Genomic DNA, 26,843 nt, shown 5'->3' with positions numbered 1-26,843 from the left:
GCCCAAGATTTGGAAGCAAAGGCGTATCTCTGCAATTAAAAAAAGATTTTATGTGGCGCCTGGTGGCTTAGTTGGTTAAGCGTCTGACTTCGGCTCAGGTCACGATCTCACAGTTCATGGGTTCCAGCCCCACACTGGGCTCTGTGCTGACAGGTTAAAGCCTAATGCCTGCTTTAGATTCTGTGTCTCCCGTCTCTCTGCCCTTCCTCCACTCTCTCTCTCAAAAATAAATAAAGATTTTTAAAAATTCAAAAAAAGATTTTACAATCACAACAGAATGACTGAAGGGCAGGGTTAAACTCAATCTTTTGAATTTTTGAGCCTAAAATGTTTATTTTATCAGTAATTTTAGCTGCCTTCCCTTGCCCCTTTGCATTACCCAAGTGAAGCGCATTATCAGGTTTGATTTTGAGTGGTGTGTGTCTTCTTGTGCTGATGCTAAACAACCAGCAGAGAACAGGTGATCCCATTGACCTAGATGGCTCCTCGAACTGCATTGTGAGGCCTTTGAATCAAGACCTTTTGGTTCTAATAATCTTATCATGCATAAAATTCATTAAAAGGTAGTTAGCAGTTCTTCAGTGTAGCAGAACCATGGAATGCATAATGTAAAACCACAGGTAAGCCAAAAAGCAACTCTACTTGGCTTAGGACAAATTTAAGTTCCCATGTAGGGTCTCTGATCAAATTCCTAGCCCTTCAGAATAACAAAGCTGTACTGTGAAGACTGTGAGCCTTGGAGGTAACGGAAAACGTGATCCCTGTGCTGCATTTAACCTTTCAATCCCCCTTGTAACACTAAGCACCAGCCTCATCGTAAGCTTTCTTCCTAGGTAAATGAGTATAACACAGTGAGAATTCTCTAAAAGAACTTATCTAGGGGAGCCTAGGTGGCTGCGTCAGTTAAGCGTCCGACTCTTGATTTTGGCTCAGGTCTCCATCTCATGGTTCCTGATTTAGAGCCTCATGTCCGGCTCTGCACAACAGCGTGGATGGAGCCCACTTGGGATTCTCTCTCTGTCCCTTCCCAACTCACGCACACTCAGTCTCTCCCTCTCTCTCAAAATAAATAAATAAACTTAAAAAAATTTTTTTTTAAATTTTTTAACGTTTATTTATTTTTGAGACAGAGAGAGACAGAGCATGAATGGGGGAGGGGCAGAGAGAGAGGGAGACGCAGAATCGGAAGCAGGCTCCAGGCTCTGAGCCATCAGCCCAGAGCCCGATGCGGGGCTCGAGCCCACGGACCGCGAGATTGTGACCTGAGCCGAAGTCGGACGCTCAACCGACTGAGCCACCCAGGCACCCCTTAAAAAATTGTTTAAATAAAAGCCTTGGGGTTCCTGGGTGGCTCAGTCAGTTAAGCATCCGACTCTAGATTTCGGCTCGGGTCATGATCTCACAGGTTCATGGGATCCAGCCTCACGCCAGGCTCTGCAGCGCAGAGCCTGCTTGGGATTCTCTCTCTCCCTCTCCCTCTCTCAAAAACAAATTAAAAAGCATTTAAAAAATTAAAATAAAAGAGCCTATCAAATAAATAAAATAGCCTATCTAGTGTGATCTTGAAATTCGGGTATCTTCTTTTTCAAGTGCCGAGCTGTGGTGTCAACGCAACGCTTGGCAGCTAACAGGTCCCCAAGATTGATCAAAGTAAATCTGAATGATTCGGACAATCAACTACTAATGAGCCTCCTTTGGTCCCTGGCTCCTTGAGAACTTGATGACGTTCAGTTATCTCATTATCCTACCCTTGGTTCCCATCCTCCCCGGCCCCCCATGCCCTGTTCCAGCTGGGCCTTATAAAGCATGTTTTCTCTCTCAGGTGGCTGGGGAGCGATACGTCTATAAATTTGTCTGTGACCCGGATGCCCTTTTCTCCATGGCCTTCCCTGACAACCAGCGTCCGTTCCTGAAGGCAGAGTCTGAGTGTCACCTCAACGAGGAGGATACCCTGCCACTGACCCACTTTGAAGACAACCCGGCTTACCTCCTGGACGTGGATCGCTGCAGCAGCCTCCCCTATGCCGAGGGCTTTGCTTACTAAGTTTCTGAGCGGCTAAGCAGCCAAACCCTAGAGCTAGCAGTTCCCATTCAGGCAAATGAGGGCAGTGGTTTTGTTTGTGTTTTTGGCTGTTCCTAAAGCTTGCCCTTTGAGTATTATCTGGAGAACTCAAGCTGTCTCTGGATTGGCACCCTTAAAGACCGATACCTTGGCTGGGGAGTGGGGACAGGGAGGGGCAGAGAAACCACCAAAAGGCTGGTGTCTCAGCTCTGACCCTGACAAGGTTTCTGGGAAGAGATTGAAACGGAGCCTCCTTCCCATGGACAATATATGCAAAGCAATACCTTGTTCAGGTTAGTGCCCACAAACCAGGATGGAGTGTGTGACAATCTGCATTGATCACGGACTACTAATTGCCTTTACGTAGAAGGGCTCTGATTTGCACAATTTATTGAACAAGAAATGACAAACCTGTAGAAGAGTAGGTAGGCTACGAAGTCGGGGAGGCTCAAACCATGAAGGGTTAAAAATAGATCTTAAAATCTGGAGAGTTCTTCTAGCTCAATCTGAAATGTTTCCCCCTTGGTCTAGAAAGAAGGATGGGGGTGGGGGGGAAGTCAGAACAGCTGTTACCCACTCCATGGTTCTCAAATAATAAACCATTGCTACTCTTGGGAACCTTCTAGCCATGTGGTCACCAAGTAGAACAAGCCCCCTTTCTCTTCCCAGTCACACGGCCGTGTGTGGATGGCTTTCATTTCAGAAGGGTGATTTACACTTTTGACAGTATTTTGTTTTGCTTTGATTCGGGGGATTGTTTTGTTTTGGTGGTTGTTTTGGAAAAACAGTTTATAAACTGATTTTTGTAGTTTTGGTATTTAAAGCAAAAAAAAAAAACAAACCTTTTGGTAACTGCGCACTGCGTCCTTTAGCAGGGCGGTGCCGACCGATGAAGACGCTGCAGCTTGAAAGGGGCTTTGCTGGGGGCTTGCCCTTAGCAGTGTCCAAGCCCACTTTATTGCCTGCTTTGTGCTTTCTGCACCAGACAGCCTGACAGAACATTTGCACCTGAGTTGTACATTTTTGAGGTGTGCAGGGCAGCCTGGACACCCCGCTGAGATTCTATGTGTATAGTTCCCCGCGTTCTCTAACACGCCCTCTCTGGAAAGCATATGTACATAATACATATCATGTCCATTTGAAACCTGGCCACCTGGTGGGAACCCTGGGGGTTTCTCCCTGGGCGTGACTGATGACAATTTCCATTTCATTCGTCTGTTTTGTTTCTTTTTTTTTTTTTCCTTTAATCCTTGGACTTTAAACCCTGCATATGATTTGATAGGGTTTCAGATGTACGTGTGACACTGACAGGTAAAAACAGTGCTAGCGTTTTAGTTTCTTGCCACCTTCAAAAAAAAAAGCTATTCGGATTGCTGTATTATATTGGAAAAGTTTTAAACAACCCAGCTAAAGCTATGTGAAAGTTGGCCTCGAAGTAGAGGAAAAGTTCTTAGGAGGTGGTGGTACCTTGCTACCTGCCCTGCTGGTAGGATTCCGTGCTCCCCGCGGCACTCAGCACGTCAGGAACGACTGCTGTTCTTCACACGGGGAAGACCGTGCCGACACGGTGAGCGGAAGAAACAGGCTTTGATTTGTTTTCCTACGAATGGGGTGCGCTACTGTCTCAAACAGTCCCCCTTAAGACCAGCAGCATGTCTGTGAAGAGGGTCCTAGGGATAAGGGGGTGCGTTTTACAGCTCTGAAAACAGGAGGTTTTCCTCTATTGGAAGCTAATTAGCCCACAAAGGTATTGAACCTCTAGCTTGGGCCTTAATTAGCATTGTACTCTAATCAAAGGACTCTTTCCAAACCATATTTATAGCTCTCTAACCTCCACATAGTCTATATATAGATGCATATTTTACCCCCAGCTGGCTAGAGATTTATTTGTTGTAAATGCTGTATAGGATTTGTTTTTTCTTTCTTTACTTATCCTGGTTTGGGTTTTCTTTTTTTGATGAATTTACGCTGTCTTAGCAAGTATGAAAATAACCCTCTGTAGCCCGAGCTCCCCTCTCCCCGGCTGTAACTGCGTGGCCTGTGCTGTCACGGGACCTAGGATGGCGGCATCACCGTTGCATTCCCATCGGACTCATGCACCTCCCGGATGGTTTTGGTTTTTTTTATTTGTTTTCTTGTTTTATTTTTGCTTCTTTTCCAGAGTGTGGAAAGTCTACAGTGCAGAAAGGCTTTAACCTGCCAGTTGATTTGAAATACTTTCCCCTGCGCAGGGCCGTATGCATCCTGCCAAGCTGCGTTATATTCTGTACTGTGTACAATAAAGAAGTTTGCTTTCAGTTTAGCGAGTGCCTGAAACCTGCCTCTTTCTTGCCCTCGGTGGTCTAATTTTTTTTTTTTTTAATTCATTCATCTATTTTGAGAGAGTTCAGTGAAGGGGTAGAGAGAAGGGGAGAGAGAGAATCCCAAGCAGGCTCCACACCAGCAGCACTGAGCCGGACACAGGACTCAAACACGAGAACTGGGAGATCATGACCTGAGCCAAAACCAAGAGTTGGATTCTTAACCGACTGGGCCACCCAGGTGCCCCTCAGTGTTCTAGTTTTAAAGCAAGCAGAAGCCACCTGGCTTCCTCTCTCTTTTTTTCTCTCTCCCCCCCCCTTTCTCTCGTCCATCCATTACCCCCCCCTCCTCAGACATTTAGAGAGGAATTAAAGGAACTGTCACCTGGAACTAGTGCACAGTGCTCTTTGGCCTCACCTCCCCTCTTAAACTGTGGCTAAAAATTCGAGCTGAAGGAGTAGGAGGTAGAGAAGTCCTCTTCCCAGCCAGTGGTGAGCTGAGACCACCCCACCCCCTCAAGCCCACCTACCTGCCAACTCTTAGTAACAATTTTTTTTAATGTTTATTTACTTTTGAGAGAGAGACAGACAGAGTGTGACCGGGAGAGGGGCAGAGAGAGAGGGAGACACAGAATCCGAAGCAGGCTCCAGGCTCCGAGCTGTCAGCGCAGAGCCTGGATGAGGCTTGAACCCACAAACCATGAGATCATGACCTGAGCCCAAGTCGGACGCTTAACTGACTGAGCCACCCAGGCACCCCTCTTAGTAACAATTTTTTAAAGTGTAGCTCATGTTTGGACCCTGGGTTGTGTGAAAGGTTACTAACTAGGCTAGGACTAGGGGTTCCAGAGTGATTCTAGCTCAGCCCCTTGGATACATACTTGAAAAAACAGTAAGAACCTAAGAAGTTCTTACATACTAATTTTCCCCCAACAAGCTTTGATCTTAAGAAGTGAAATTGTTCCTAATTTTAAAATCAGGCTGTTCCCCTGAAAATTACAACAAAAGCTTAGGAAGTTTTTTTCTAGCCTGGTTTTTTTTTTTTTTCTTTTCTGTTATTGTTTGTTTTTAGCCGTGCAGCAGTAAGAATTTTTCTTACAAGTTTGTCTCCTTCTTGTGGGCATATATCGCTTGGGGAAAGTGTGGAAGAAAAATATAGTCTGCAGACTGCGTGCAGTGCTAGGCCCCGTGGTGTTCTTGTTTCACTCTTTTCTGTACCTTCATGTGGGCTTTTCAAGACTCCTGTTACCGTAGAGGAATAAGTAGAGCCTTTTTCCAGGCCTGTAACAGAAGCCTTTCTGTAAGTTTATCTACTATCTTTCTTCCACTGTTTTACAAGCCGTTAAGTGGAGAAACATCTGAGACTGAATCGGTGCACAGCCGCTTGAATCGGAGCTTGTGAGGAATGAATGCCTGCCACATAAACCCATTAGCTTCGACAGATTAAGAAAAGATGCTTGGGGAGAAGGCAGGGGAGCCCAGGACAAAGGGAGCTCTGCCTCTCCGCTTCACCAAGATAAGGCTCTGACAATCAGCTCCCCGTTATTCACGGGCTCATTATCCAGCCTGGGCCCAGACCCAGATCGTTAACCTAATGCGGGAGGTCACCAAACACTGGGCCGCCCTTCCAGTGTCGGGCGCGAGGATAAGGAAGCCCAGAAAATGTGAAGTTTACTCTTCGTCGAGGTCCCCTTTCATGAGCCAAGCCAGGCAAACAATGCTCACTCAGTCGTTAGATGACAAAGAGGTAGTGTGAGGGCAAAAGAATGTGGTTATGGGAGCCAGAGTATGTGCAGAATCTAAATTCTAATGCAGCTGGGACAAATGTAAACTAATGTGGAGGAAAAACACTCATGTACCCAGACGGTTGGAAACCTTAGACAATCCATTGCCCAGTGGTGCAGGTGGCTGGAGCTCAGTGTGCAGCCTCTGAAACACAAGCAAAAGGAAAAAAACCCATAAAAATCATCAGTTTTAATAATACATATATATGGAAGCATTGGTTTTATTTAGCCTAAGCGCACTGTACTTAAAATAGGCGGTGGGGGTGGGCGTGGCATACAGACAAGCCACTGTGTCCCCGTCCCAGCAGATACACTCCTGTCCCATACACTGGTCAGTGAGGGACCGACCAGCCTTTCTTTAGCTCCTCCAGTTTAAAACCTGGCTCTACACCCAGGCCTTGGTTTATTGACCTTGGCAGTGAACCTCAGATAGCTAACCTTTGAATGGCACTTTACAGTTTACAGAGCACTCTTTCATCCCCATTATCTTTTTGGCAGGCTTTCTTAAATGGTAACACTTTGTTGAAATTGAATCTGAAAATACGGCTGTTAGCCTCCCCAAGTACTTTCTTGGATTGTCCACAGTGGCCACTGTGGGAAGAGGGCTAGACACAGGGGTTCTGGCCCCAGCTCTGGGATTGACTGGATTAACCAGATAATCTCAGGGGCATCCTGGCCTAACCTCCCAGGTCAGGGAGGGCACTGATGAGCTGCTACTTCCAGAGCTCTTAGGAGATATGGGAGAAGGAGTTCCTTTGGGAATTCAAGGCCAAAGGATGCCTGGGAAACACAGGTGCACAGGTTTAACAGTTAAAGACATTCTCCAGTCATTAAGGAAGCTCTGAAGACTGCTGAGTCCCACCATTAAAGGTATATGTTTGTTCATTTCCCAGGCATCCACTGAATACCTACTAGATGCCAGGCACTGCTGGATACTGAAAATAAATGACTGAAGGTGGCATTTTTATATAAAGCCCTGTTCTTGACACGATGATACATGCAATGACTCCTTAAATGCCCTACTCACCAGCTCACAGCTGCTCATACTTAAACACAACTGACACCATCTTATTCTGACCACATTGACCAGAGGCTGAGGTTGGGCATTTATCTACTGCCACTGCTGGTGGAGGGTTGTTCCCAGGGATGTTAAGTCCTTGGTGTACTTCCTACCAGGAAGAGAAGAGGGTAAGCCCAGATGTCCATGAGCTGGGAGCTGTTTGCAGATGCAGTAACGCAGGTGGGCTGCGGGGACCTGAAGCAGGTGTCGTGATGGTTGCTATACCTATCTTCCACATCAGCAGGGCTCTCCTGGATGACCTTGTTTCTTTGTCTCCATACTGAAGGTGAGTGATTCTTTGCTTCCATCATTCCGTTAACAAGCATATATCAAGCATCTTTTTTGTGTACTGCAATAGACGCTTTGAGGTGGGGGTGGGGGTCCCACAGTGAAACTCACCCTCCCCTTAAACGGCTCACAGGCAATTGGGGAAAGCATTTTTCTACATGAAACTAGAATACAAGTTATAAGTTACTATTACTCATCCAATAAATAGTGCCTATTCTGTACCAGGCATCACTCTAGGACTAGGGGAAGGAAAAAAAATAGGGACAAGTCTCTGCTCTCAGGGATCTTACATGTGGGGAAGAGGGTAAAAACAAATGAAGCAAGTAAGTGATGACATGCATTAGACAGTGGTAAGTACTATGGAAAAAATAAAGCGTGAGAGGGAAATAGTGAATGGTAAGGTGCATGGGTTGTGCTTATAGAGATATCAGGGAAGACCTCACAGTTGAGCAAAGACTTGAGAAAAGTAAAGTAGCCAGATGCACATCTGAAGCAAAAGCTTGTAGACAGAGGGAAGAGCAAGTGAAAGGGCTTGAAACTTGAATATACGTGGAATATTTATGGAAAATAGCAAGGCCTGTGACTTCAGATCAGAGTCACAGTGATGGGGTGTGCAGTAAGAAACAAAGGCAGCAAGGGGCGCCTGGGTGGCTCAGTTGGTTAAGCGGCCAACTTGGGCTCAGGTCATGATCTCACGATCTGTGAGTTCAAGCCCCGCGTCGGGCTCTGTGCTGACAGCTCAGAGCCTGGAGCCTGTTTCAGATTCTGTGTCTGCCTCTCTCTGACCCTCCCCTGTTCATGCTCTGTCTCTCTCTGTCTCAAAAATAAATAAACGTTAAAAAAAATAAATAAATAAACAAATTCAGCAAGAATAAATTGTGGTTGTATTATCAAAGGCCATGTAGGCTTTTTAAGGACTCTGACATTTGCTGTATTCGTGTTTAGCTGTTAGAGGTTTTGAGCAGAGCCTTGACATAATCGGACTTCTGTTTTAAAGGCTCACTCTGGCTGCTGAGTTGAAAATAGTTGGTAGGAGAACAGGGGAGGAAGAACAGCCAGGTAGTAGGCTAGACAGTAATCCAGATGAGGTGACATGGTGATTTGGTCCAGGGCACAAAGAGGCCATAGTCTAGATATATTTTTCACATAGAGCCAATAGGTTTTAGATGTATAGAGTGGGAGAAAAAGAGGAGTCGGTTATGGCTTCAAAGTTTCTTGGTCCGAGCATTAAGGAAGTGTGAGGTTGCCATTTACAGCTATTTATTGAGATAGAGGAGGAGAAATCAGGGGTGGGAGTGGGGGGAAGAACAGGTATCCTGTTTTGACATATTAACTTTGAGGTGCCTACTAGAAATCCAGATGGGAGCATTGGTTTGGATATATGAGCCTAAAGTTCAGAAGAGAGATCCAAACTAGAGAAAGAAGTCATCAGTGTGTAAGAGAGTATATAAAGCTGAGCTGATGAGATCACTAAGGGAATATACCTAGATTTAAAAAAAAAAAGAAAAATTCACAAGAAAAGTTCAGGATGAAGAGGCTGAGGCGATGAAAAAGAACCATCAGAGGAGAAGGGAAAAAAGTGACTAGTCAAATAGTGATGATCAGAACGGTATTTCCAGGAGAAAAAAAGAAATTAACATGGCTGATGCTTCTGATGTGTCAGTAGGGTGAGGACGGGGACTGAATTGGCAACCTGGAGGTCATAGGTTACTTGTGCCTTTCCGCAGAGTGAAAGAAAGAGACAGAACTGAATAATACAATAATACAAGGGGGGTTAAGTTTATTCTCAGTTGGAGGCAGAGATCAGAGAAGTCTCCATGGATTCAGAATCCTGGGCTTGAGTTCAGCTCAGCCTCTCTCCCTAGCCTTTCTTTCCATTCCTTGACTCTCAAAGTCTGAAAGAGCCCTGGGTGGGCATCCCTCTCAGGTGTCTTGACCAGAAGGTACTGGGTAAGCCATTCAAGGATAAAGGAGGAAAGATTACTATGCTGTTACCACCATTTTTGCCATCCCTATGGGACCCTATTCTTGTTTTGTGCTCTTAAATTTCTTTTTTTGAAATGTTAACTGTTTTTAAATAACCTTTTTTTCATATTACACAATTAGCATATGTTCTTTGTAGAAAACAGAAAAAAAAAAGACCTTAGCCCAAATTTAAAACTATTCTGAGAACTCCACCTAGAAATCACATTTAAAACTTTATTGTACATCTTTCCACATGGCTTTTCTCGGTACTGTTATTTAATTATAAAAATAAGGTCATGCTATACAGTGAACACAGTTTTGTTACTTATTTTTCCACACTGTAGTTTGAACATCTTTCCAAACCTGGAAGTATTTAATCATTTTTAACGCCTGCATGGTGCTCCATAGTACATAAGTACTACAGCATTTTTGAGCAGTCCCCTTTGCTGGGAATTAAGGTACCATAAACATACATCCAAAACCAATCCAAGTGTTCTCCATCCTCAAAAATCAAACAAACAAACAAAAAATAAGAATTGGGGCTTTTCCTTGTGTTCCCAATTAATAACTAAGTACTAATTTTACCTTCTAGATATCTCTCAAATCCAGCTCTGTCACCTGTCATAACTCATCCGCAGTCACCACTCACAGACTATTACCATCACCAACTAACATATCTCACCACATCCATGCTTACCTCCTCCGACCCTTCTCCTTACTCTAGTCAGAGTGATGATTTTTAAGCCCAAGCCATTCCTTCACTTAAGCCTTTTCAATGACACCTACTAGAACACCTAAAATTTAAAAAGACTACCACCACCAAATGTTGGCAAGAATACACTGCGGAGCGTGTGTAAAATGGTATGACTCCTTCGGAAAACTGGTGGTTTCTTATAAAGGTAAACATACATCCACTTTGTGATCTAGCAATTTTAGTCTTAAGTATTTACTCAAGAGAGATATAGACATGTATTCATAAAAAGACCTCTGTGAGAACATTTAGAGAAGCTTTATTCGCAACAGCCACCAAAAGCAACACAAATGTCCATGAAGAGAAGATGGGAAAAACAGGTTGTGGACTTTTCCAAAAAAGACATCCAGATGGCCAACAGACGCATGAAGAAAAGCTCAACATGACTCGTTATCAGGGAAATACAAATCAAAACCACAATGAGATACCACCTCACACTGATTAGAATGGCTAAAATTAATAACTCATTTAATACTTTCTATTATATTATGAAAGGTTGAAAAGGATATAACCTCTAATTTATTGTAAATTCTTACATTTTATAATATTCTTATTCCAATTTAACAATGGATTCTATATATGCTAGCAATTTAATTACCACCATCACTAAATTTTCATCATTATCACCAAATTACACAATCTCTTCTTTCACAGACTTTTATGTCATTCTTTTATTTGTTTCTTTATTTACTCATATAAATTTTTTAATGTTTACTTATTTTTGAGAGAGATAGAAAGACGGAGCGTGAGCAGGGGAGGGGCAGAGAGAGGGAGACACAGAATCCAAAGTAGGCTCCAGGCTCTGAGCTGTCAGCACAGAGCCCTATGTGGGCTCGAACCACAAAATCATGACCTGAGCTGAAGTCAGAGGCTTAACCAACTAAGCCACCCAGGCATCCCATGTCATTCTTTTTTATCCTTAAATCCATATTTCCATGTACACCCCCCAAAAGAATTTTATCCTGATACAATATATTTTTATGTTTGGAAGTTGTTGTTGTTGTTTTTTTAATGTTTATTTATTTTTTGAGAGAGAGACAGAGTGTGAGTGGGGGAGGGGCAGAGAGAGGGAGAGGAAGACACAGAATCTGAAGCAGGCTCCAGGCTCTGAGCTGTCAGCACAGGGCCCGACGTGGGGCTCGAACCCACAAGCTGTGAGATCATGACCTGAACCGAAGTCAGACACTTAACTGACTGAGTCACCCAGGCGCCCCTATGCTTGGAAGTTTTTATCCGCCTTTTAATCTTACCCTATCCTACCTATTACAACAAATTGTTTTAAATAATTTCCTTTGGCAATAAGGCTTTAGATGTTAAAAATTATTCTGTATTGAGTGATTACTAAATTAATAGTTCACAATTTATCAAAACAACATAAATATATGTCCAAATATGACAAATAGATTTAAAGATGATTCAAACATAATCAAAGTTTATTTTTTTTTAGATTTTATTTATTTATTTATTTAAAAATTTTTAAAGCATTTATTTATTTTTGAGAGAGAGAGAGAGAGAGAGAGAGAGAGAGAGACGAAGCACAAGCAGGGGAGGGACAGAGAAAGAGAGGGAGGCACAGAATCCGAAGCAGGCTCCAGGCTCTGAGCTGTCAGCACAGAGCCCAATGCGGGGCTCAGACCCACAAACCATGAGATTGTGACCTAAGCCAAAGTCAGACGCCTAACTGACTGAGCCACTTAGGTGTCCCAAAGCTTAGGGGACTTTTAAAACTTGTTTAAACTCACACTGGTTATGTTTGAACCATGTTTAAATCTATTTGTAACAGCAGCTTAACTTACCCTAACTAATATGCCTTGTTCATTTAAACAAGTACTTAGGAATGGAATAAGCTGAGAATGCTTTTGTTTCTTTGTTTTTAATGTTTATTTATTTATATTGAAGGGCACCTGGGTGGCTCAGTCACTTAAGCATCTGACTTTGGCTTAAGTCATGATCTCACGGGTTCGTGGGTTCAAGCCCCACATCCAGGCCCATGCTGACAGCTCAGAGCCTGGAGCCTGCTTTGGATTCTGTGTCTCCCTCTCTCTCTGCCCCTCCCCCTCGCATGCTCTGTCTGTCTGTCTCTCTCTTTCTCTCTCAAAAATAAAATATTTAAAAATTTTTATTTATTGTGAGAGTGAGAGAGATCGTGCACATGCAAGCATGAGTGGGGGATGGGTGGGGTGCAGAGAGATCAGGAGAGAGAGAATCCCAAGCAGGTTCCACACTGTCAGCGCAGAGCCTGATGTGGGTCTCAATCCCATGAACTATGAGACCACGACCTGAGCCAAACTGAAGAGTCAGATGCTTAAGTGGCTGAGCCACCTAGAAGTCCAAGCTGTGTGTGTTTTTAGTAGAAATATCACTCCATTACTAGAAGTCCTCCCACGTTACATGCCAAAATTTCACATACTGTTATTTGTCAGAAATTATTTTAAATGACCTACCCATTGACAATTCTATTAGGTCCTCCTTCAACTTCATTGAAAACAAAAGATTAGAATCAATTTAACTTATAAAACCAGAAGTTACCAGTCACTAGAATCTAATCATTTCCTCAATTTCTGATAAGTATACCAAAAAAGTTCTTAACAAGACTTAGCTACCAAATGCTTCTACATCAATTGTTCTCCAAGTGTGGATTCCAGACAAGTGCACCAGTATCATCTGGCAACTGGTTAGAAATGCATGTTTTTAGGCCCCACCCAGACCTACTGAATCGGAAATTCTGGGGATGAAACCAGTAGTCTGTGTTTTCCCAAACAAGCTCTCTCAGCGATTCTGTTGCGGAAGTTTAAGAATCCCTACCATATGCTACACCTGTAATTCTTTCTCCTGGACTTGTATGTAATCTGACAGTTTCCAAAAGCATTCAAATATTGAAATATTCATTTTAAAATATCTTTGCCACTTGTATTAGTTATCTGTTAGTGCATAACGATGTTACCACAAACTTGGTGGCTTCAAACAACACCTATTTATTGTCTCCCAATTTCTGTAGTTCAGGAGTCCAGGCATGACTTAACTGGGTCCCCTCCTTCAGCGTCTCCTATGGCTGCAAAGTGCCAGCTGGGACAGCAGTCTCATCAGAGGCACAGCTGGGATAGGATCTGCTTCTAAATTCACATCATCGTTGGAGCAGTTCTCTTCTGTCTACCAGCTAGAGACCACCCTCAGCTCCTTGCCACTTTGAGGTCTTCCTAATATGGCCATTTGCCTTACAAAGCCAGCAAGGCAGTCTCTCCTAACAAAATTGGAGTCACACTTTCATGTAACAAAATCATACAAACATCCCATCACCTTTGCCCTATTTTCTTACTTAAAAGCAAATTCTAGATTGCACCCACGCTGAAGGGGAGGATATTACATGGAGGCAAGAATACCAGGAAGTAGGGACCGCCTGTCCACTACATCACTCAGTACTTTTTGTTTAAGTGCCTTTGTTTCATCACATGCTTTAACTCTATTTTACCAAACTTCTGAGGTACCATTTAGGTCATTCAATAATGAACATTCTGAAAAATATTGACTAGAATAATCTTTGCAAAGCTGGGCCTCATGGTCAATCCAATCAGCCAACCCTGACTATGACTTACTTTCTGTCAGAAAAGGTCAGGTGTCATTTTTCAGTTCAAATAAGTGTGTTAATCTGAAATTTAAGAAATAACATAACAACTTGGAATAATACATTCTATAGCACATATGGTAAGATAGATTACTAAAAGCAGTCATGTCAAAATTAAATGGATGCATATCTAATATAAGTGATCACATCTAAGTTACCAGAACAAGATGATAAGGGTAGTACTCATTACTTTATAATTATTCAGATGATATGTGACTAAAGCTACCAGTTATTATTAATGTGATGAGTATTACTGAAGGCAAGGTACTCCTTCAGTAAGTGTATATCCATGTGGGTACTGAACCCTGGTGGACAGCTTCTGGGGATAATGCAATAAAATGATGCATTATAAAGGCCAAAATAGCTCCATTAATTTCATTAGACATTATGATTAAATTTCACATGTATTTAATGAAAAAGAAAGGTATATATTGCTAAAACTAATTGGTCCAGCAGCTAGTATATAATCTTATTTTTTGTTAATAAGAGCTGGAAAATCTCATTATAAGCTGAAATAAGATGAGTATTGGCTATAATTGCAATGCACATTTCATAATATGATTTGACAAAATAGGTTTGAACTATTTTATTGAACGAGGCATGGCAAATTCGAAACACATAAGATTTTTATATAGCACCTATTTTGTGTGCAAAAAGGATACTTTGTTTGCAAATTTCTTTTTTGTATCTCAAACCTATGCAAAGTGGGAAGAATAATACAATAAACACTGGTAAACATTTCAATTAAATTCATCTAACCTTCTACCTTTTCATAAAGGTATATAAAATGAAAGCTCCTGAGCTGCAAGGACTATACCAAGCCTATTGTCTAGGAAAATGTGTCACAAGCTGGATTCGTCTGACATTTTCTCATAATTAGATTCAGGTTAGACATTCTTGGCAGGAATACTACTTAAGTGTTAGTGTACTGCCTATCACATCACCTCGAGAGGCACATGATGTCAGTTTGCCCTGATAATACTGACGCTGAATCTGATTGCTTGATTAAGGTGATGATGCCAATTCTTTCTATTATAAAATTACTCTTTCCCCTATGTGATTAACAAGTAGCCCATTCCCCAATTAAATTTTGCCTGATGATTTTATCATCTGATGATCTTGCCTGAGTAAATAAATATACACATTGGATGTTGTCCAATGTCAATTTCCTGGTATATCTTGAAAGATGAGTAGACCTCTTGGCTCATATCAAAGAAAAATCCAGGGGTAACACATAGTTGAATCCAGAAGCTCAGATAATTTCTCCAGTACCTAGTCTCTTTCTACCACACAAGGTTCTGCTTTTCATTTTGTTGGTTTCATTCATGGGTTACACATGATGGTGGTCCCTGAAAGCCCAGGCTTACACTTTACAGCTTCAAGTCCAATAGAAAAAGACTACCTCTTCTGAAATAATACCAATAAAAGTCTTAGAGCGAAGTCTTCTTGACTCTGATTGTCATAGCTTGGGTCATGCCCCATCTCTGAGCCAATGCCTGTGGCCAGGGTGATGACACCATTTGATTTACATACCCAGTCCTGGAGCAGGAGCTAGTGTCTCAGTTCCAAACAGACCATATGGACTGAGAGGTGGTTCCCCAAGGAAAACAGAGGGGCTGTTATTAAAGGGAGAGGCAAAGGGTGCTGGGCAGGAGGCAGAAACAACAGATGTCTCCTATAACTGATTATTCAATAAAGATGTTTAGACATCTGATAAGCCATCTGAAAAGACCAACGTCGGGGAATAGGGAGTAAAGCAAGGCACCTATTCACTCTTCACATCAAAACAAATTCCAGATGATTTTAAAATTCTTTATGTAAAAAACAAAACCACAAAAGGACTGGAAGAAAGCGTGACTGAATAATTTTAAATGTTGGGAATAGAGATAGACTGTTTAGGCATGACACAAAACACAGAAATCAACTTTTATTGATAAAAGTTGAGTACATAAAGCCTTAAAAGCTTTTGTACATCAGAAATACCACACTGAGTGAGGTAAGGAAGATCTGCAATGAAGATATAATAGTTTGAAAATCTATATACCAAGAAATGTAATAATGACCATCATGTAGCATAAGTTAGAAAAGATACAAGAAGAAATAAACACAAATACATTAGAAGGAGACTTTAATTCACCTCTTTTAGTCCATGACAGGTCAAGTGGATAAATGATGATAGATGAGCAATGATAGATAAGACCTTACATATATAATTATTAGTAAAGAAGTTCTGATAGATAAAATTTCAACTCTGTACCCTGAAAATAAAAAATACATTCCCCTTCCCCCAAGGGTCCATGAAACATTCATGAAACTTGATCAGGTATTGGACCATCAGAAAGCATTCTCAGACCGATGTAAAAAAATACCAGTAATAATATAGTCAGAAGATAAAAAGACTCTTCCACCTTCAGAAATTTTTTTTAAATGTTAAAATTCTGTCTTAAACATTTCTTGGGCTTAAGGGAAAATGACAACTGAAGTTCTAGTCTATCTAGAAGCAGCAATAATGAAAACAACATACCAGAACCTATGGGCTAGATTTAAAGCAGTGTTCAGTGAAAATTCCATAACTTTGTTTATACTGATAAAGAAGACAGAAAAAACAATTGAGCATCTGATTTCAAAATTAGAAAAAGAACAACAGAAACTATGGGAAACTAGAAAGAAAAAGAAATCAATGTTGGAAAAGAGAAAAAAATAATAGAAATAAGAATGAATTAAGACATAATGAATAAATTAAGGGGAAAATAATAAAATAGATTAAATTTGCCAATCTATTAAGTAAAAAAGCAGGTACGGTAGGCAGAATAATGGCCCAACCAAAGATGTCTACACTCTAATCCCCAGGACCTATGAATATTTTACTTTACATGGCAAAAGGGACTTTGCAGATGTGATTAAGGTGAAAGACCTTGAGATGGAAAGAGTATCCTGGATTATCCAAGTGGGTTCAACCTAATCCTATGAGTCCTTAAAATCAGAGAACCTTTCCCTGTTGAGATCAGAGAGAGATGTAACAATGGGTGAAGGGTCAGAGAGATGTATGAGAGAATTTGGTATGCTATTGCTGGCTTGAAGATGGAAATAGGAGACCATAAGCCAAGGAATGCAGGTGGCCTATGGAAACTGGAAAAGGCAGAGAAAGGGCTTCTCTCCTAGAGCCTCCAGAAAGGAACAAAGCCCTGTCAACAACCTCATTTTAACCTGGTGGTACCCAAGTCAGACTTCCTACCTACTGAAATGTGAGATAATAGGCCACTATGCTTGTGGTAATTTGTTACAGCAACAAAAGAAAACTAAAAAACAATGAGGAAGTTCAACTTCACAAACAAAAACTGACAGGGCAGAACTATACCTTAGAATTAGAGGAAATTTAAAAATCAGGAGGCTAATTTGCTAAATCAATGCAAATAACTTTGAAAAACTGAATGAAATTGATAAACTTGTAGGAAAATATAATTCCCTAAAATCAACCCCAGAACAGGTAGAAAAGAAAAGTAGACCAATTTCCATAAAAGGAGGTGAGAAATGTATCAGAGAGCTACTCCCTCCAAAAGCAGCAAACTCAGAGAATTTCACAGGGAGTCCCCCCCACCGCCCACACACACACCCCCCACAGGGAATTTTTTTACCAGACTTCTTGAGAGTTGACAATGCCAATGTTATCTAAACTGTTCCACAGCTTCAGAAAAAATTAAAACCTTATAAATGTTTTTTTATAGTGAGAATTAACACCAATACAGATAAATAACAAAGATTACATACACAAAAGCTACAGGTCAATCAAATTTATAAATATAGATACAAAAATCCTAAGTGAAATATTAACAGACCACAACAGAATTAAAAAAAAAAAAAAAAGACTACATGAGAATAGACTATGAATGCATGGATGGTTCAATACTAGCAAATCAACCAGTATAATTCATATTACCAGATCTAGGAAGAAAAAGAATATGACCATTCCCACAGACACTGAAAAGGCATTTGACAAAATTTAAAGAGCATGCATTTAAATCACTAATAAGTATACAAGGAGTCAAGGAATTAGAAACTCATAATTCAGCAACCATTACAATAATATAATTGATGCAAGCTAAGAACCATTGGTGGATGCTAAAATTAGTAGGTGAAAAGTTTGAGGACTAACAGGATATTCGCATAGTCTCAGAGTATCTCCCCAAAGATATTTATTAATTGCAATGGAAAACATAGTAACCTTACAGAGGAAAACCATCTGTTAACAGACGGTTAACACGTTCAAGCAGTGAAAGTTAATGTCACTAATAACAAGACAAATCAGCACCCCGTGGTATGACACAATGAAAAACACAGCATCCCTTCAGTAGTATTCCTTCACAGCAGTAGAACCTTATCCTAATCATGAGGAAACATCAGACAAACTTAAACTAAGGGACTTTCTACTAAAAAACCAGTCTCTATTCTTTAAAAACGTCAGTATCGTGAAACAGAAAGAAAAAGCTGAGGAAGTATGTTCAGATAAACAACAACAACCTAAAAAAACATGACAAATGAATCCAAAACGATCCAAAATTTTCCTTTGCTATAAAGGACATTATTGGGACAATGGATAGATCTGAATAAGGTCTATAGATCAGATAACATATTGATGTTAACTTCCTGATTTTTATCATTGACTTACGTTTATACAAAATATATACTGAAGTATATAGGGGTAAAGTAGCATCCTGCGTGCAGCGGTTCAGGAAAAAATGTATAAGAATAAATCAATGTGTTAGAAAACAGAAAAATAGTAGAATTAAGAATAAATCAAATAGGCGTGCCTGGGTGGCTCAGTCAGTTAAACATCTGACTCTTGGTTTCAGCTCAGGTCATGATCTCAAGGTTTGTGAGTTCAAGCCCCGCATTGGACTCTGTGCTGACAGCACCGGGCCTGCTTAGGATCGTCTCTCTCTGCCCCTCCACTACCCTCTCTGTCTCTCATTCTTAAAACAAATTAACTTAAAAAAAAGAATAAATCAAAGCATAATGAATAAATTAAGGGAAAATAATAAAATATATAAATATAAACATATATTTATTTGTTTAAATGAAATTAGATTGAGAGGGAGAAAGCAAAGGTGGTAAGCTGGAAACATTTGGGAAATCTTGGCAAAACCTATGTGGGAACTCTTTGTATTGCTTCTTAAACAGCCTTGATTATGATAAGGAAGGAGAGAGAAGTTGGTCAAACGTTTGGAGGGTTTGGGGTATTCTTGTAAGAGTTTTTAAAATTTTAAGTAAGCTCTACACCGAACATGAGCCTTGAACTCACAACCCCGAGATCAAGAGTCATCATGCTCCACAGATTGAGCCAGCCAGGTGCCCCTGGGGTATTTTTAATGAGAGAAACTTGAGCATACTTAAATAAAGATAGCAGTAGTGGGAAGCACATGGTAAACGGAGAGAGAGTGTTCATGAGAGGAAGAGCAAACGAGTGAGAGAACAGAAGATGAGGAAATGCTTGAGACTATAAAAAAGAATAGGGGCACCTGGGTGGCTCAGTCGGTTGAGCGTCCGACCTTGGCTCAGGTCACGATCTCGCGGTCCGTGAGTTCGAGCCCCGCGTCGGGCTCTGGGCTGATGGCTCAGAGCCTGGAGCCTGCTTCCGATTCTGTGTCTCCCCCTCTCTCTGCCCCTCCCCTGCTCATGCTCTGTCTTTCTCTGTCTCAAAAATAAATAAAAAAAAAAAAACATTAAAAAATTTTTTTAAAAAAAGATATTTTGGGGGAACCTGGATGGTTCAGTTGGTTAAGCATCTGACTTTGGCTCAGGTCATGATCTCACGGTTCGTGAGTTCGAGCCCCGCGTCGGGCTCTGGGCTGATGGCTCAGAGCCTGGAGCCTGCTTCCGATTCTGTGTCTTCCTCTCTCTCTGCCCCTCCCCCGTTCATGCTCTGTCTCTCTCTGTCTCAAAAATAAATAAAACCTTAAAAAAAATTTAAAAAAAAATAAATAAATATTCAAAGCTGAAAATGTGGTAAACATGGAAAGGTATGTATAAAAGAATACAAATCACCCATCATAACAAGACCTAACATGAAGGCTCACTGATGGACTTGTTTTGGCACAGGCAGGCCAGAAGGAGGCACAGGGCTCTCATTTCATAGATGCGGGAACTGAGGCTCAGAGACACAAATTATCTCCTTTAGATTACGGAACTGGTTGAGGGCAAACGTCACTTTCTAATTCCCCACCCAGTGCTCTTTCCACTTTAGAGGAAAGCCCCCAGGAGCTGTCAGCCAGGGGAGGCTCTGCCCCCAGAAGCGATGGCAGATGTGGGAGATCCTTTTTTGATCATCGTAAGACGAGGGAATACTACTGCCATTTAGTGGATGGGGACCTGAGATGTTAAACTTGTTACAGTGATCCAAGAAGTCCTACACAATGAAGATGGTACTATCCAAAATACCACTGCACCTTTGTCAGAAAAACTGTGCCTAAAAATCAGTCTTCTGGGGTCTGCAGTCAACCAGCCCACCATTACTAAGCCGTGTGACTGGGCAAGGCACCAATTCTTCTCATTCATCTTGAAAATGAGCATTTTGTTCCAAATGGGAACTCACATCCTTCAGCCTCTGACATGCCCAGATTCTGTCATCACATTGGGTGGGCCCCTCAGAGGAGACCAACAGCCCCTCAGAGGAGACCAGGCTGATTCCGCCAATGATACGCAGGTGTCGGCCGAGTAAATCCCCAAAGCCTCCACTTTGTGACCTCCTTGGGCTGGGCTGGTTCACAGACTTCCTAAGCTACACATCTGGAATTTAGATGATAACTGTGCTCTCTGTAAAACTCTACAGTTACAAAGTATTTGCACCTGGATTATTTCATTCAGTCGTTCCATTAGCCCAGGGAAGAAGTTATTACAGCTCCGATTTTATAAAGGAGAGAAATTAGATTCAGAGTAAAAATGACTTCCTTAGATAACGGGTCAGTAAGTGAAAGATGGAACAGGGATGAAATCCTGTCTTCTGAGGCCAAGCCAAGTTCAGACCCCCTCCTTCCCACCCCTACTCCCACCATTGCCTTCGGGACAAATGCCAGTCTTCTGGTCCCTTTGGTCGAGGCTGGGCAATAATCTCCTCTCTCCCCCACCCTCCTGTTTTAGGCCATTCTTTTTGCTAGGATCAGAAATCAACCAAAGAGCAGGAAAGATAACCCCAGACTTGCTCTCAGCTTCCTGAGGAAACAACTTCCTAACACCAACAATAGACGGTCAACTGGTCTGAAAGGTAGTGAGCTCTCTGTCACTAGGGGTGTTTAAGAAGACACTGAATGACTACCTGGCAAAGATGTAGTAGAGGAGATTCCTAATGTGCAAGTTAAAAAGATCTCTGAGGTCCCTTCCAAATTTGAGAGCAGAGGACTCCGTGCTTAGGAAGACAGCATGGTTTGGAAGCCGGCTGGGCAGAGGCCCAGGCTGTGGAATAGAGACAAGTCTGAAGAAGGAAGGAAAGAAAGAGAAAAAAAATCTGAAAGCAATTGTGAAAACGAAAGCGGACTCTTCTCTTCCAAGAAAGAAACTGGAGCCCCAACAGGGATGGGGAGACAAACTGGGTTGATGCCTAAAGAGAAAGTCAGAGGAAATGTCAGTATTTCTCAAATAGCCTTGCCCAGAAAATGTGTCAACAAACACGCAGCCAAACTTCACCGACTACCACTCAGGCAACACAGACAAGAAAAAGAGGAGCAGTCTCTTGAGAGAGAAGCACTTGAATTGAGTTAAAAATATATTGAATTCACAATCAATCAAAAATGCAAAAGGCCCAGAGAATGCCTCTGGACTAGACTTCTTCCATTTCCCTGAAAGTAAGTGGTGTGAGATTCTTTTTAAAGTATTATCTGAATCAACGTTTGAGGGCGGAGAGTGGGAAGGACTGGCCTGTAGTGGGAAATCTGCATTTCATCTTTTAGCCACAGCGGGATTTTAAATGCAATTGCAGAGAGAATTCTGGGGACTACTGCTCTTCTTACAATGGAAACCAGGTCCAGAATGTTCCCTGGCAACCTGGCAGCCTGAAGTACTAAAAGCTTCAGGTGAAAGAAGGATCCACGTTTACAGTATCTGACAGAACCACTTTTCCCCAAAATCTGTTAGAAATCTCGTTCAACATCTCTTTCAACCAAGGGTACAAAGAGTTTAATAAGTTTAGAAAAAGGGTTTTAAAATAACTCCTTTTCTTACACGTGTAAAACACTGAGACAATGCAGATGCACTAAAAGAAGGAAATAAACATGGCATGTTTCTCCGCCACCCAAAATCAGCATTTTGGTATGTCTACTCAATTTTTTTTAACGTGATTTTTAGTTTTTTTGAATGGTTCAAAACAAAGTGGCATTAAAAAGATATTCCTTGAGAGTGTTGTCCCCACCCCACCTCCATCTATCTGTTTCCCACCCACTCCCATCCTGTTAGGTGAAATCTTTTGGGTTGTTTGTGTATCCTTGTAGCACTCCTTAATGCAAATCACAAGTACAAACAAAACTTCGCGTTTGACGCCTTCCTTACCCAACGTGGGGCTCAAACTACAAGAGGCAGCCTACCACATATAGTGCATCTAACATTTTGCTCTTGATAATATAGCATAGTTCAGATTTTTTCCTGTGTTTATGCAAACATTTACTAAAATGGGATCACACTTTTGTAAGTGGCTTCATCACTCAAGAATGTTTTACGGACCTGTTTGTATATGATCAAAGAGTCTATGGTATGGTTTTTAATTTTTTTTATGTTTATTTTTGAGAGCGAGAGAGACAAAGCGTGAGTGGGGGAGGGGCAGAGAGAGAGATCAGGAGACACGGAAGCAGGCTCCAGGTTTTGAGCTGTCATCACAGACCCCAAGGGGGGCCTGAACCTACAAACACGAGATCATGACGTGAGCCTATGTCAGGCACTTAACTGACTGAGCCACCAAGGTGCCCGTCTATGGTATGATATTTAAAAATTTTTTTGGGGCGCCTGGGTGGCGCAGTCGGTTGAGCGTCCGACTTCAGCCAGGTCACGATCTCGCGGTCCGTGAGTTCGAGCCCCGCATCAGGCTCAGGGCTGATGGCTCGAAGCCTGGAGCCTGTTTCCCATTCTGTGTCTCCCTCTCTCTCTGCCCCTCCCCCGTTCATGCTCTGTCTCTCTCTGTCCCAAAAATAAATAAAAAACGTTGAAAAAAAAATTTTTTTTTAATTTTTTTTTAAATGTTTATTCATTTTTGAGAGACAGAGAGAGACAGAGCCTGAGCAGGGAAGGAGCAGAGAGAGAGAGGGAGACACAGAATCCAAAACAGGTTCCAGGCTCTGAGCTGTCAGCACACAGCTGGACGTGGGGCTCAAACTCATGAACCAGGAGATCATGACCTGAGCTGAGGTCGGACGCTCAACCGACCAAGCTACCCAGGCGCCCCTCTGGTATGATTTTTAAAGGCTATTGATGTCAGGAAAAAGCTCTGGGGTATTAATATGCCTAGGTTTTGTCCCTCTCCCAATCAGGTAATGTCTGGACAAGGAAAGAAGAATGCTTTGGCCCCTGGCGTCAAAAGGCCTATGAGTGAGTGTCAACTCAGCCAGTTTGTTACCAGCTGTGTGCCCGCAGGCAGGACTTAGGCTGTGAGAGTCAGTTTGAAATATTTACATCTTCTCACCCACAGTAATGCCAACCTGGCCTCTCTAACCCAGGACTGCAGTAAAGATCAAATGAGACAGTGGTTAGGAAAAGACCATTCGTTGTGGGGCAACAAGGTGTTAAAATATTGATACAGCTACACCATGTGTACAAGCATCCATCCATCCATGCACACACAAGTATTTGCATTTTTTTAATGTTTATTTATTTTTGAGAGAGAGCAAGCGAGCAGGGGAGGGACAGAGACAGAGGGAAACAGAGAACCCAAAGCAGGGTCTGCCCTGAGAGCGGAGAGCCCAGTGCAAGGATCGAACCACGAAACATGAGGTCGTGACCTGAGCTGAAGTCCCACGCTTAACTGACTAAGCCACACAGGTGCTTCTCAAGTATTTGCAATTTGACAAGAATTCTTTTTGGTTACTGCTTTATGGTTTCTCAATAAACACTATTTTCTCAAAATCTGAGTCTTCTGAAAACATTTTTCTTGTTAAATATTTAACATATATGCATTATAGAGAAATTAGGAAGAGTGAATAAACAAAAAGGGGGAAATTGAAATAATCTATAATTTGCAAAACTCCTTGCCCAACTTTCATATTATACACATATATGTGTGTCGACGCACGTGCACACACATATACGCACACATATAATTTACAAAACTGTGTTCATATTGTTTATTTTGTTTTTGTAATCTCCTATTCCCACTCAACAATATAGTATAAATCCTGTTCCATATTCACAAATATTATCTTTATTGTTATTAATGGTTATATAGAATTTTATTGCATTAGTGAATATACCATACTTGGTCTAGCCAATCCACTTTTGTTGGAAATCTGAGTTCTTTTGAGATTTTTAATATTATATATAATGCTATACTGGACATCTTTATAGCCAAATACTCACATACATTAGAGAAGTCAATTTTGAACGAATGCTGTACGTTTTCTTTTATGCATTCAACAACTGCTCTTGAGCACCTACACTTCACCATGAACCATCTAGGTGTTAGAGTTATAAAGATGCATCTAGGGGCACCTGGGTAGCTCAGTCAGTTAAGCGTCTGACTCTTGGATTCAGCTCAGGTCATGATCTCACGGTTCGTGGGTTCGAGCCCTGTGTTGCAGAGCCTGCTTAGGATACTCTCTGTCTCGCTGCCCTCTGTCTCTCAAAAATAAATAAACATTTTAATTAATTAGTTAATTAAATCTTTAAAAAATTATCTAAAAAACCCAACAACAACAAAGATCAATCTGGCACAGGAACTGTCAATCTAGGAAAGGATACTAAAAGAATCATTCATTACCCCTTGGGCTCACTAGACTCCCTAAGGTTCCTAGTGTGCCTGGCAGGCCCCTCCACAGCCCTAAGTCTTATTCGTGCAGCTACCCTACTCCCTAACCTGAAATGACCCTTTCTTTTCCTGGCAAACTTCCATCTATTAGTCAAGACCCATTCCAAACATCCCTTGCTCTATGGAGCCTTCCCTAGCCCCTCAAGATAGAATAAGTCTCTCCTGGAGAATTTCATGGCACCTGTCACACTGCATTTGTAATTATTCATATTCCTTCCATCTTTTCTCTTTCTCTGCACTGTACATTGGAGTTGGAGACTTTGTCTTATCATTATCTCCAACTAAGCCCAGAAAGATGCCTAACACATAGACGTTCTCACTGAGCACTTACTGAATGAGTCACCGGTACCATGTGCTTAGTAAAATAACAACTGAAGTTACATTACTGGCAAAGAAGTGCTCTTAGCAAAGGCCCATGGTCAACAACCAGTTTAAAGGTGCCTCAGCTGGCCTGGCCCATGGGCTGGGCCAGTTTTTCCCATGTTCCTATTCTGTCATTCTCTCTCTTGACCCTGACTATTGAAGAATTAGACTTCATTCCTAAATGTCTTGGCTCACTTGAACAAGCAAGGGGCATAAAGGGCTCACTAGGGCCTAAAACTTTTATAATTGGAGGGACTTTTTAAAGAAAAATCTGGAGCACTGGGGTGGCTCAGTCGGTGAAGCGTCCAACTTAGGCTCAGGTCATGATCTCACAGCTCGTGAGTTCGAGTGAGCCCCATGTCAGGCTCTGTGCTGACAGCTTAGAGCCTGGAGCCTGCTTCAGATTCTGTCTCCATCTCTCTCTGCCCCTCCCCCGCTTGCACTATCTCTCTCTCTCTCTCTCTCTGTCTCTCAAATATAAATAAACATTAAAAAAAATTTTTTTAAAGAAAAACAAAATCATGAATACTGAATTAGGTATAAAAATAATATTAATTTGGGGCGCCTGGGTGGCACAGTCGGTTAAGCGTCAGCCAGGTCACGATCTCGCGGTCCGTGAGTTCGAGCCCCGCATCGGGCTCTGGGCTGATGGCTCGGAGCCTGGAGCCGGTTTCCGATTCTGTGTCTCCCTCTCTCTCTGCCCCTCCCCCGTTCATGCTCTGTCTCTCTCTGTCCCAAAAATAAATTAAAAACGTTGAAAAAAAAATAATAATAATAATATTAATTTTGACCAAGAAAAGAAATCATAGCAAATTACAAAATTTAAAAGCTAACTAACGTTGTAAAATCCCTCACAGCCTGACACACTTGTCTAATACTTTTTAAATTTTTCAATTCTGATAAAAATATACATTAGTCTCAGGGCGCCTGGGTGTCTCAGTCGGTTGAGCGTCCAACTTCGGCTCAGGTCATGGTCTCACAGTTGGGGAGTTCAAGCCCCACATCGGGCTCTGTGCTAACAAACAGCTCAGAGCCTGGAGCCCACTTCGGATTCTGTGTCTCCCTCTCTCTCCCCCTCCTCTGCTCATGCTCTGTGTCTCTCTGTCTTTCAAAAATAAATAAATGCTAAAAAAATTTTTTTCTTTAAGTATACATTTGTCTGAAATTAACGAGTACACAGAACAATATTAATACATTTTTAAATGGCTATATTCTAGGGCAGGATATATGCATGATGAGCCTGTAGCATGTTGTAGAGCCAGAAAGTAAGGAAGTCTTGAAAAAAAAAAAAAAACAACTGATGGTCATATGTCAGAGGGACACTACAGCCAACTGAAAGAGCTCCCAATGGCCAAAGCTGGAACATTTTGAGACACAAAATTTAAAAAGTATTTCATTATAATCCAGAGTATAAAGTAAATATCCAGAATCTACACTGATATAGATAAATGATTGAATAAATAAAAAGAAAGGAAGCATGAAAGAAAGAAAAAGAGAAATCTCCCAAGTAGAATTCCAAATAATTTATGTAGATACTGCCCCCTCAAGGAGGGTTATGTAACTCCCCACCCCTCAAGTGTGGGCTGCACAAAATGTTTTCCTTCCAAAGAAAACAGTGGAGAAAGGGCAGGGATAGGAAGAATAATTAAGTG

General features: G+C 41.7%; 1 protein-coding gene across 1 annotated transcript in view; it reads left to right on the top strand.

The window, feature by feature from the left end:
- ETV5 (ETS variant transcription factor 5) overlaps positions 1–4,364 on the top strand; it is a 60,657-nt gene extending 56,293 nt beyond the window's left edge. The window contains exon 13 of the mRNA XM_058730758.1: positions 1,823–4,364. Within this exon, the coding sequence (XP_058586741.1) occupies positions 1,823–2,044 (222 nt within the window). The 3' untranslated portion in view covers positions 2,045–4,364. The remainder of the gene's footprint in view (positions 1–1,822) is intronic.
- Positions 4,365–26,843: the final 22,479 nt, after the last annotated feature.

Source organism: Neofelis nebulosa, chromosome 5, assembly GCF_028018385.1.
Source record: "Neofelis nebulosa isolate mNeoNeb1 chromosome 5, mNeoNeb1.pri, whole genome shotgun sequence".
Classification (NCBI taxonomy): domain Eukaryota; kingdom Metazoa; phylum Chordata; class Mammalia; order Carnivora; family Felidae; genus Neofelis; species Neofelis nebulosa.
This window is presented reverse-complemented; position numbering and strand designations above follow the sequence as displayed.